Source organism: Kogia breviceps, chromosome 10 (genome assembly GCF_026419965.1).
Source record: "Kogia breviceps isolate mKogBre1 chromosome 10, mKogBre1 haplotype 1, whole genome shotgun sequence".
Lineage (NCBI taxonomy): Eukaryota > Metazoa > Chordata > Mammalia > Artiodactyla > Physeteridae > Kogia > Kogia breviceps.
In genome coordinates, this window is record NC_081319.1 from 34,832,341 (window position 1) to 34,844,709 (window position 12,369).

Sequence of the window (12,369 nt, forward strand, 5' to 3'; positions counted from 1 at the left end):
AAACTTCCTTTTTTAATTACAATTCAAACCGAGCCAGAATTAAATTCCTGTTGCAAAGCAGAGGCCTGGGAAGACCCTAGAAGGAACACTTGTTCCAAAGTCATGATGGACAAACTCTGACAAACACATTCATTTGAGGGTGCTCTTGGTGGCACTGATGTCAGTAGTGCTCTGGCCATTTCAACCTCTCCCTCCAGGAGCAGTCAGCTTTACAGTAGGGAAACCTAAGCTCAAATGTTTCCATTTCTTACATTTTTCAGTCAGAATTTAACTTAGCCGATTATGGATTGATCCTTTCCCTGGTAATAACAACAACAATCATAGTAATAGTAGTAATAGTAATAAAAGCAATGTCTTGTCCAGAAAGATGAAATATGATACGTTTCACACTCCAATCCCTCACTTTAGGTGGCGGCTCTATGAATAACTCCTCTATTGAGGAAGATGCTGAAACCACACGTAGATCCAAATGCATTCCTGTCCTGTACCCTGACAACAGATTTAATTGATTTGAACTTAATCTTTCATTTTCTTCTAAGGGAAGGGAAAAAATTGTTAACCCTGAACCCTAAAGGAAAATATCACAGAATCAGTAACTTGAATCATAATTCTCAATGCAGGGATACTCACCTGGATACTGCCTAAAAAAGCCCTTTGCACTTCCAAAGTACTGCCATATGAGACTCGGGTCACGATCAAAGTTATCTACAAAAACTTTGTTTAGGGATTCGGACCAATAAACCCCATTGACAATTGCTGGATCTGGGGAAAAAAGGTGGGGGGAGAGAAGAGGAATGTTACAAACCAAAGTGAAACAGAACCCCAGCTGGCATCCCACATAGCTGGCAGATATCACCATGGGGCCCATCCTGCAGGAAGCTGTGAAGAAAGTTATAGCTCCCGAAATGTTTAGCTCCTGGGAATTCTAGCTTTATGTACATTAGAGCTTCCCCATCTTGCCTGAGCCCTCTAAGCCACCCAGGAGCCTCTACGGATGACTCCTTACTTGAAAGGCACATCCCTTTTTGGGTAACTTTCAATCTGGCTGAGCAAATAGTTCAGAAAAAACAAAGAGAGACTTTCCTAGCATTCTGTTCCACTTTTCGGCTCCTGAGTCAGAACTCAGCATTGAAAACAGGAAAAATGTGTTTTCTGTCACTGCAGCCACCTCAGCCAACACAGCCCTGTTCCAATTCTCTCTACCTCTAACTTAAAATTCTGCTTTAAAAATAAATAAATAAGTAAATTGGAATTACATAACTAAGTATCTCTACCTCTTTTGTTCAGCAGATCATGAGCTCCATAAGGGCAGGAACAATCTTGCTTTGATCTCCTGCTGCACACCTTTGACCAGCACGTGGCAGAAACTCCAAAAATGTATGGATGGATAAATAGATGAATGGATGAATGGATGGATGGATGGATGGATGGATGAATAAAAGGCTGTTCTCCAATTCCAGACAACTATCTACTCTTCTGTCCTGTCATCCCATAAGCAAATGTCTTTTCCTCACCCTTAGGAGCCCAAAGATAACCCCTCGTCTTTTGTCCACAGATGAGAATTAAAAGTGAAGACAAAGACAGAAAATATATATTTCTTGCATACTGATGAAAGCATGGTAGATCACTGAGGATACTCTTTAACAGTCCACTTTTTTTTAACCTTGGAAGATCCTGTTTCAAAATAATGCAACACTCAGCAAAATTTTGTTGCAAGAGTATAGATAATTGTCCAGTCCCAGTAGGATGAGGGTAAGGATGACAATAGGATGAGCATGTTAACAATTAGGAAGAGGAGAAGGAGGAGAAACCTTTGTTGAGTCCTTCCTCCAAGGCAGGCACTGTGCTCATCTTCACTCCTGTCACCCCCACCACAGCCCTCCATAGCAGGTCCACTGTTGTTCTCCATGCTATACAAGTGGAAACGGAGCACCAGGAGTTCAAGTTCTTTCCTAAAACACCCAACTAGCAAATGGCAAAGCCTCTTATCTGTGATTTCCTTATTTGTAAAATGGGGATAATTATACCCAATTATTTGGCCTGTTTGGAAGGTATAACACATTGACAGAAAGGGACTAATGGCCATAGGCATTCACAAAGTCATCAGTGGAGCTAGTCCATTCCCCTGGAGTCCAGCATCCTCACCAGAATTCCCTGTGGAACTGTGAATCACAGTAACTCCACTGTGGCGTCCTCATTCCAAAGATCCCTCCATATTATGCAGACAGGGGGTATGGGGACAGATTCCATCAGTCCAGCCTGTAAGTTGCACAGCAAGCCAACGTAAAAAGTAACTCTAGAAATGCTTATGTAAATTAGGTACACTGCAAGGAAACTCACTGTTGGCACTGTGCTAGCCACTCCTCCTCCCCAGCTGCCTGCCCTTTGTCAGCTGGCTGCTCACAAGATGTGGAGGATGAGACAGAGCCACGATATGACGCCTGACCCAGTGGACAGACATGGCGCCTTGTCTTACTGTCTTACCTCCAGCCTGTCTCATTCTTTCAGACCACTTACCCAGATTCAACAGGCAACTGGGATTCTAACTCTCATCTCAACAGCAAATGCTCTAACTCTTGTAAACTATAATAAACCACATCATAGACTTTGAGATTGAAAATGATCAAGTCAACTTTTTCCTGTAAAGTAATTTTGAGTAAGACTATCCTCACCATCCTGGAAAATGGAGTTCTTTATTGTTCCTGTCCAAGCTAGACAATAATTACTGTGACTCACTCCTTGCTGCGAAAGCCACTTAAATTAATCCACGAAGGTGCAACTACAATAATGACAGTGAAAAATCCACAGTTCTTGCCTCTTCCATCAATAACTTCAATTATAAAAACCTTCCACAATTAGAAGTGAAAATTCCATTTCACTGGCTCTCTGTCTCGACATGTTAAGGAGTTCAACAGTTTCCAGTTAGACAATTCTTTTTTCTTGAGCATGATTTCTCTGGGGGTAGTAAAAGGCTGCCCATATCTCCAGATGGCCCTACTAACCTAAGATTGTTCCTCCCTCTGGGAAATGTGAGCACCTTCAGAAATGAAAAAGAACTAACTGTAGTGCCTGAGGATCACTTCACCCACTTCATTTGGATACTACATCTTGCTCTGAAATTATGTCTCTTTAAGAAAAGAGGGCTTCAGTTTTCCCTGGGTATGATGAATAAGGGAAGTAGAATCACTAAAAAATATGGTCTAGTTAAAATACTCTGAGGGGTTTAATGGACTGTATTAGCTTCCTGTGGCTGCTGTAAGAAATTACCACAAATTGGGGTGGGGGTGGGAGCTTAAAATAACAGAAATTTATTCCAGAGGCCAAAAGTTCAAAATCAAGGTGTTAGCAAGATTGGTTCCTTCTGGAGTCTCTGAGGGACAATCTGTTCCATGCCTCTCTTAGCTTCCGGTGGTCGCCAGCAACCCTTGACGTTTCTTGCCTTATAAACACATCATTCTGATTTCTGCCTCCATCTTCACTTGTCCTCTGTGGGTCTCTGTGTCAAATCTCCCTCTCTTTTTTCTTTAAGAATACCATTCACTGGATTTGGGGTCCACCCTAAATTCAAGATGAGCTCATCTCAAAATCTTTAGCTTAATTACATCTGCAAAGACTCGATTTCTAAATGAGGTCACATTTGAAGGATGTACTGGAGGTTAGGACTTGGACATATCCTTTAGAGGGCACTATTCAACCCATTACATGTACTCATACTCTCTTAATTATCCTATACAATATACCCATATTCTATGGTTGTTAATGTACTGTTTTTAAAATCTGAGTTTAATAGATCAGGCCTTTTTCCTAGTGAAGGATGTTTAAAGGCCTTCTCCCTTTTCTCCTTTATGGGAACAATTCCGATTTTCATGTCTGCATTGTAATTTTATGAGCTTACAATTCTTCCTGACCTCTTTCAATGGGTCCTACCTGTAGTGCAACAAACTGGACTAAAACCATTTCCCTTAATGTTTAGTGTTGTGTCAATGCCCAGCCTCTCTGCTCAATAAAGTGAACTCCACGTAACATGGTCATTTTCCTAATGTTCCTGTCCATTCTGCATCAACTTATGATTCATATTGGTCAATATCAAGTCCAGGAATAGCAATTCTTCCTCCTGTTTCCTCTACCTTCTGAGAGATTAAATTACCTCGAATGCCAGTCAAAAACTTATCAGATGTTCAGCTTTTAGTAAAACAGACTACTAGCAGAAGTTTAGAGAGTAAGAGTCACACACCACCTTTCTGATCAATTTGCAATTTGTATCTGAAAAGCACTCACACATTCCTGCTCTGTCTTCATAATACATCATATAATCCATCAAAAAATCACATTTGTAGCTTCCTTTTTTATTTCCATCCAATAACTGCTCTCATATGTGCTTTCCTCTGAAGCTTGCACTTTGCTACATAGGGGTCACCTGATGTTGCAGATGACTAACATTCTCTCTGCACACTCCCCCTTACACACATGCACACACATTTCCTTTTAGTTCTATTTCTGTGAATGAGTAGCCATCGCATTTCAGTCCCGAGTTCCATCCTCCTGTGACCTATCTGAGATGATCAGCCTCAAGCAAATGAATGTATGTAGAGCACTTAGTACAGCAACTGGAACATACAAAACACTCCATACATACTGGCCATTATTTGCTCTGTGTCTTAGCAAATAAATAAGGTTCCAAGAAGACTCCCAACTTCCCTCCCTGTTCTCTGCAGCGTGCCTCTGGGCAGCACCCCAACACTGCAGTCACCAGTCTGAAACTTGGGCTCTGGAGCTGGAATCCCAGGTTTGAGACCTCACTCAATACTTGTTAGCTAATGGCTTCGGACTTGTGACTTAACTTTCCTGTGTCCCAATGTCTCCATCTGTGGAAGGCAAATGAGAGCAGCCCTCCCTCAAAAGCTGGTGGTACAAGGCACACAGGTGCCCAGCAGCAGGAGGGCTCCACCAGGAGAGTACATCACCAGTTACAGCTCTATGGTGAGCCCCCGACTCCCCACCCAGGGCAGTCCAGCTGTCGTAGGACCATCCAGGTAAGGCTCTACCTATGTGTCTTCCTCCCTTCCTCAAATTATCAGGGTCAGGCACTCTCGATGTTTCTTCCATTTGTTCATTCGATTAATATTTATTGAGCACCTACTATCTTAGGCATTCAGCACTGAACCAGATAGATCATGAAGCTGACATTTCAGTCTGAGGAGGGGAGACAAGGGAAAAGAAATGAGAATTCCAAATAGAAATGGGTGTGATGAAGACAAGTAAAAGGGATGGTAGGCTTGAGAGTTACCCCGTGTGATTAGTTGGTGAAAGGGGAGTTACTCAAATTGGGCGGTCAAAGATGACCTCTTTGAGGAGAGTCCTGAATGCTAAGAAGGCATCAGCTCAAAACCCCCTTGGCCAGCAAAAACTTTCTAGGCAAAGAGAACAGCAAGTTCTGAAGTCTGGAGCTGGGAAGAAACCCATGTCTTAGGGAACAAAACAACACAGCCACAAGTATTACGAGAGCCTTGTGAGCAAAGGAGAGAGTTACAGGATGGGGCTGGAGAGGTGGGCAGGCCATGGTGAGGATTTTAGCAGATCAGCAAAGTTTCCTGCCAAGTATGCATTTTCTAACAGACGTAATCTGTGCTCCACCAGTGCCAAGGCCCATCACGCTTTTATTCATGGTTCAAAAATCAAATTTCTTTTCTTCTGAAATCTATAGCCAGCATAGCCTACTTCCTTTTTCCAGGACACACCCTTCAAACAATCAGGATCTTTATGGATGCCTTAGTATTTGAGTTTCCTCTCCAGACCTCAAAGTTACCTGATACTCCCTTCATCTTTTTTCTCAATATAATTTATTCTCCAGTGAATTAGCAGCACTGTATTAATTTAAACTTGCCATTTTCTACCACAAAATATGGGTCCATTTCTAGAGAATCTGAGCATACATGAACAATTATAGGCTAATATTGAATTACAAACTACTGTTACACAAAAGCCATTGTTTGAAGGGAAGGGACTGAATTCATGTTCAACTGGGTTTTGAAGTATGGCCCTTGTAAAGAAGGTATTTATTTCCCGCCTTGAACAAGCTGGAGGAAGGATCTTGGGCTTTCCTAAAGGTCTTTGAAGGTGTGTGTCTCCTGGATATAAAATTATACCAGCACAGGGATTACTGGGGGCACTGAGTCCACGCAGTTTTCCTCAGCCCCCCATGCTGGACCAGATTCAAGAAGAGAATGGCTGGAGAGGTTTCATGTCTCCCATTTCAGCAAGCAAATGACATCTCTCTCGTTCATTCTAAATAGATAACAGATTAAATAATGAATACTTTTGATGCTAATTATCAAGCACTTAATATGTATTGGAAAATAGCCCTTAATGTGTGTTGAATTATAAAATAGACTTATTAGCAAAACATTTACCCTACCTCTAAACTTAGTGATGTGCTAGATATTAAATGCAGCTTGCTTTTCCCAAATCTGGAGGCATTTTCTGGCAGTCCTGGGAAGAGAGGGATGAGGAATACTCATGGCCCAGTGCTGAACCACTCTGGATGGAGCTGGGAAGCAAAGTGAGTGGGGAACACACCTACCAGTTTGGCAAAACTTAGAGGGTACCTGAGACTCTCAGCCCATTGCCTCAATGTGCTAGACTTCAGGAGCTCATTCCCCGGTGGGATTTCACGTCAATGACGGAACTTGTTTGTTCAGATTTTTTGCCTTAAATAAATCAACTTTAAATAGTCCTCCTCCCTTAACATATTTAAATTTTTGTGGAGGAACTTGCATTTCTTCCTCCTTGTCATTCTTTATCCCCTTGGAATAAACCATTCCCAAGTCTTTGTCAGAGATACTAAGAAAAAGAAAATTATGTGATAGAAATCAAAATAATAATGATACTGATAGCAGCAGAGACTGCCATTTCTGGCACATTTATAATGTGCCATGGACTATGCAGGACAGTTACAAAATACTCTTCATAGCCCCATTTTACAGATGAGGAAACTGATCCTCAGAGCACTGAAGTCCATTGCCCCAGTACATCACCTGCCCAAGGTAGAGATTAGCTAAATTGCATGTTGTGTCCAAGCTATTAGATGGAAGAAGACTGGAATGGAGGCCTCGCACTCTACTACTCACCAAATAGTAAGGGGTGGGGCGGGGAAAGGTGGCATGGGACGTGTAGTCAAGGTAACACGTGGCTCAGAGCAGGCTGTTTTCCCTCAGCTGTCAACAAATAAATGAAGTGGGTGGTCCCTGGAGGAGGGGGCTGGGATCAAGCTTTCTTGGGGACCCTGAGAGCATCTTCACACCTAATGCTCCAGGCATGTGTGTGAGTTGAAGAGGATGTGGTGGATAAAGATAAGGTAGAGCCCATCTGCAAGGGTCCCCTAACGCATCCCCCTTGGGGTCTCTGCTGCAGAGCCACAGTGAAGCTCTTGCATCACCATCAGCATTTGGATTTGGGGGCTGCTTGCAGAGGGGACATTTACAAGGCATAAAATCTTGGATAAGACGCTCTAGAGTGAAGATAATCATATCTCATGGGGCTTTGGATTCTAAAGTGGCATCTGATAAACTGTAGTTAAGCTGGTATCACTAATTTAAAATACCTCATTTGATATGTGATCTTGTCCCGTTAACTGAGTCTCCCTTGAGGTCTTTAACAAAGAGCTGAAGAATCAAAGCCTACTTCCTCCCTGAAGTTTTGCTCTGGTTAGAAAGGGAATAAAACTCACCTTGGACAGGTTCAGAGATGGGGTGAGCACAGCCACCCCTTTCCCACCAACAAGTACTAGAATAACACCAGCCTTGCAAGACCCTTGCTATGGCTCTCTGGAACCTGGCATCCTGATTGCAAATCTGTGCTGAATTCCAAGGCAAGATGGTACACCCTGACCCAGAAGTTTCAGTAGTTTCTGCTAACCCATCACTCAGAGACTACGTCTCACTGCCCAGTGCTCTAAGATGCTCTGGTCTGGCCCAGGATCCATTTTCAAATCTGCTTCTCCTCCAATTCCCAACTTACACCCACATCCCCACCCTGGACAATCTTATTGAGGCTTTTCTTTTCTTGTTTCATTTATAGTAGCTGTTCCTACTGCCATTGTACAACCCATTTAAAGGGTGTAAATCATGTCATATTTTCTAACATTCTCCAAAGCATTTAGCCCCTGTACCGGATGTAGTATGCATTTATTCATTCATTCATTCAGAAAATACCTGCTGAATGACTACTGTGTGCCAGGCGCTGTGTTAGGATTTGGGGACAAGGCAGTGGGGAAAACCAGGCAAAGCCTTTAACTCAAAGGCATGTATATAGTCCATTGGGGAAAGCAGAAAACCCAATAAATATCGAATTAAGTGTAAGATTACAGTTATGATTAGTATCAGAAGGGGCAAAATATGTTCTTAAGCAAGGTCTTCCTAACACATTATTGATCAAGCTAGAATTTGAGGAATGAATAGGCATTAAAAGTGGGGCCAGAGGTGCAGGTGCAGAGTGGTCCTGGCATTGCCAACTGCAAGTTTAAATACCTGGAATTCAGAGGACAAAAAGCTTGGGTGGGAAGGATTGAGGATGAGAACTTAGCAGGACCTTGAAGACCCTGGGCTGCAGTCTGCTGGCAATCTCAGGAGCAATGGAGGCCTCTGGAGGGTCTGAAGAGGGGGCAGGTACACACTCCTGCCATTTGGAGAGCAACCAAGCAGAGGCAGGAGAGTGGGGGTGGAGGGACTGTTTAGAGGCTCCTACTGTCCTTCCAGGGGGACAGGATGGTGCCTGCACTAGGGTGGCAAGGTGGCAGAGTGAGAGGAGCCACTGGTGTAGAGAGGACAAGCTCACCGAACAAGTTTTGCACTCTGAAGGCAGGCATTTATTCCAGAGGTAGAAGCTCTCTTCTGCATCGTCCCAGCATCCAAGCAGGGCATCCTCAACAGTAGGAAGCCTGGAGGACAGTGCTTCAGAGTACTGCATCCTAGAGGAGTTCACCCAAGGGGAGCTGGCATGCTTCTTAGATGGCACACAAATGGGAAAATCTACTGATGGAAACAGGCAAGAGTTTGTCCTCCAACTGCTGGATTGTCACAGATTTGCAAACACCAATTTCTCTGTTGCAACAGTCCTCAGAATGTACATCCCAGCCAGCTGTTCTTCAGTGTGTCCCTAATTGATAGAAGTTATTCATAAGCAGCATGAAACAGTGGGAACCATAAGAAAAAGAAATCCTTGACCACACATTTGGGTGTTGGAAAAATTCAGCAAGACTTTTTCTGGGCACTGCTATGGGCTCACACGGTGCCAGCTGCCCTACATGCCTCATTCACCGTCATACTCACAGCTCCTGGGAAGGCACATACTATTTCTGAAGGGTGGGAGAACCGAGGTCCTGTTGGGGAAAAGCTACACAGCCTGAGATGGGCTAGGCTGTCCTTCACCTAAAGTGAAAGTGTCCCTCAGAAGAGGCGGTGCAGGGGGTATGGGGAGAGGGTGGGGTGGGGCTCAGAGACCCTTAGTCCCAGGCCTCTGTCCTAAACACACACACACACACCCCACTCAAAGTAAAGCCAAATAAACGTACCCATTCAGTCAACAAGCATTTAAAATTACCTAGGGTATTTGAAGGCTTGTCCTGTGTTCCATGGTGGGGGGCGTGTGGGAAGCACACAAAGAAACAATCTGGAGAAAACTGATGTTATAACAAGTCACACACACAAAAAGACAACTCCCAGCTAGAGTATAGAACCTATAGCTGTCATTATTTGGTAAGAACCCATTCCTGATATTCACTCAGAAAGTCTCCTCTCATTCCAAACTTTCAGAAGAGAGAAAGGAATTTAAACATTCCTCCCTTCCATTTGTGGCTCCCAGTAAAATATGATTTTGTGAGCCTGCCATCTGCACTGATGCTATCAGCTTTTTATTGATATTTAATATAAACACAGCCTCGAGGCTAGCAGGTACCCTGACAGGGTCTGAAATATAATTGCTAGGGAACTGTACAAACGCATGTAGCAATTAAGGAGCTGTCAGGGATACTGCCGGTATGAAGACAGAACTGTGGCTGGACAAAGGAAGGAGCTGAATCAGAGGCCGAGGGAGCAGAGGGCTGCAGAGGAAACAGGGTAGCATATCACCAAGCAGCGGGCCCAGAAACCACAGACAGGGAGATAAGAGGATTGTGGACATTCAAAAAGGGAAACAGAGCTAAGTGTAACTTCGCTGTTTGTTTTTAACACCCAAAGGCAAAGAGCTGACTCTCCTGCATTTGCTCTGAGATTTATATGGAGAGACGACATGCAGACTTGAGTCTGGCTTCTGAGGGAGGCCCGGGTTGGGGCATGGAAGGGAATTAGTATTCTGCACTGCTTTTAAGAGATGTCACAGGGTACCAGCCTGAAAAATTGGCTTGTGGGTAGGAAAGATGGGGTGGATATGGATGAAAGGTGAGTTCTGAGTGAGGAAGAAGGAAATATGAGCCAGCTGGAAGAAGAGGCACAGCAGAAGGAAGATTTGAGCTGAGCCTTGAGGAGGACCACAGAACTCCTCTGATCTGCGTTTCAGTGCAAGTCCTGCCCACATCTACACTGTCATCGATTTAACAGGCCACTCAGTGGTGGCAGGATGGGTATGGTCATGGTGATGGAGGTGTAGACACATTCTCCTCTTTGTACCAGGATCTCATCATCCTTTGAGATACTGGAAGCCTTGGTCTTTGTAACTGGGTGCAGTGGGGTGAGGAAAGGCAATTGTCTAGCAAATGGCTTGGGTTTGGGGATCAGAATGACCAGGTCTAGTAATGGGTCTTTTATGCCTTAATTTACTTTTAAATTCCCAGAAGAGAAGCACCCTTTTCCAAATTTGGAATGCTGCTGCCAGATATCTAAGCTACAAGTAGCCATTGAAATAGCAGAATAAAATTTTAATCTCTTATTTCTTGAACCATGGATGGAAAGGGGCTTATGCCCTGCCCTCACTCCCTTCTCAAAACACACACACACACACACACACACACACACACACACCACATGCCATCCTAGGTAAATGCTTTCAGGTAGAACACAAAGGAACTTTTAAAGACTTTAGCCTTTGTGTACTTCATTATGTTAGAGTAATTTTAAGCAACACATCAAACCCATGGGTACACAGATTATTGCTCAGAACGACGCTAAATTTATTTAGGTGAAAATAAATAGTGAGTCAGTTTAAAGAAAAGCATCAAGTAATCAAACAGGCATTGGGCAGAAACAGATGAAGACATGAGTGTGGCCCATGAATGACTGGGGATGGGGAAATGTAGCTCCAGTGGCTCAAAGCTGCCATGCTCATCTCATCACCTCTTCCCAGTTTCCTGCCTAAGTAGCTCACATCTCAACCTTAACAGCATCTACACCAGGGTGTAGGATGGCAGGTGAAATGAGAACACATTCCTTGTATAAAGAAAACTGTGGTTTTTCTTTAATAAAATATAAATGATATATCCTCTATGTCTTCCAGCTCTGAAACTGACAAACTCCTGAAGGCATGCAGCCCCAAGAATAAGAAAATGTAGTTGTGGTCACATAACCAAGGGCATTTCTAGCTTGACATGGCTAGAAACATGTAAACAGGAGTCAGAAGTAGGCCTGAGAAAGGGCAAAAAGACACTCTAAGAAGCAGACAATGTTCTCTGCAAATAAGCTGCAGGGAAGATCCACCCCCTCACGGAGCTCTGTGGAGGAAGCCAGTTTCATGCCAAGGTGGTTTTGATGGATATGGCACCATGGGACTGGGTTCACATGGCTAGAACATTATAGGAATTTGCTTTTGATGCTCATTTTCATTTTGATGCTCATTTTCATGCAAAGATCCTCTGGTTGTAAGCTCTCCCCACCCCTAGCCCAACTGTACCACGGGAAGTCCAAACTGCTCCCAAAGAGCATGATATCCACTAGGAATAATACCAGCTTCCAATAATGTTGGCCAAGAATTATTAACAAGGATGTTCCAGCCATCTTTCCACCGGACCTCATTCACCCCACAAATGCTTATATCAACTATTTTTTTGGTCTGTTGAACAACAGCAGTTGGGCCCAATTAATTGAGACCAAATGATTGAGCTTATGGACCTTCAGCGGCTAATGCACACTAGATCCTGAGTGGCAAGGATGGGTATTTGATGGTCCCCTCTCCTTGTCGCATAAGCTCGTGAAAAATCAAAGGGTGTAGGTTTAATTCTATTCCATGATTTGTAACTAGATGAGCATATAATTTATCAACCAAACTGGATCACTTTAGGGGGGGGGTAGTTTTATTAATACATAGAGATAATTAGTGTAAGTAGGTATACTGTTGGCAGAACAGAATGGACAGACACTCCATTTATAACTCATCCCATTCCAC

General features: G+C 43.5%; 1 protein-coding gene across 4 annotated transcripts in view; it reads right to left on the reverse strand.

The window, feature by feature from the left end:
• The window catches only part of CACNA2D3 (calcium voltage-gated channel auxiliary subunit alpha2delta 3), an 808,785-nt gene that overhangs the window by 448,860 nt on the left and 347,556 nt on the right, over positions 1-12,369 (reverse strand). For 3 of the 4 annotated variants that reach the window (XM_067043906.1, XM_067043907.1, XM_067043905.1), the window contains exon 6: positions 631-762. The exons of the other annotated variant lie outside the window; for it this stretch is intronic. In XM_067043906.1, the coding sequence (XP_066900007.1) occupies positions 631-762 (132 nt within the window). The remainder of the gene's footprint in view (positions 1-630; positions 763-12,369) is intronic. 4 annotated transcript variants of the gene reach the window in all.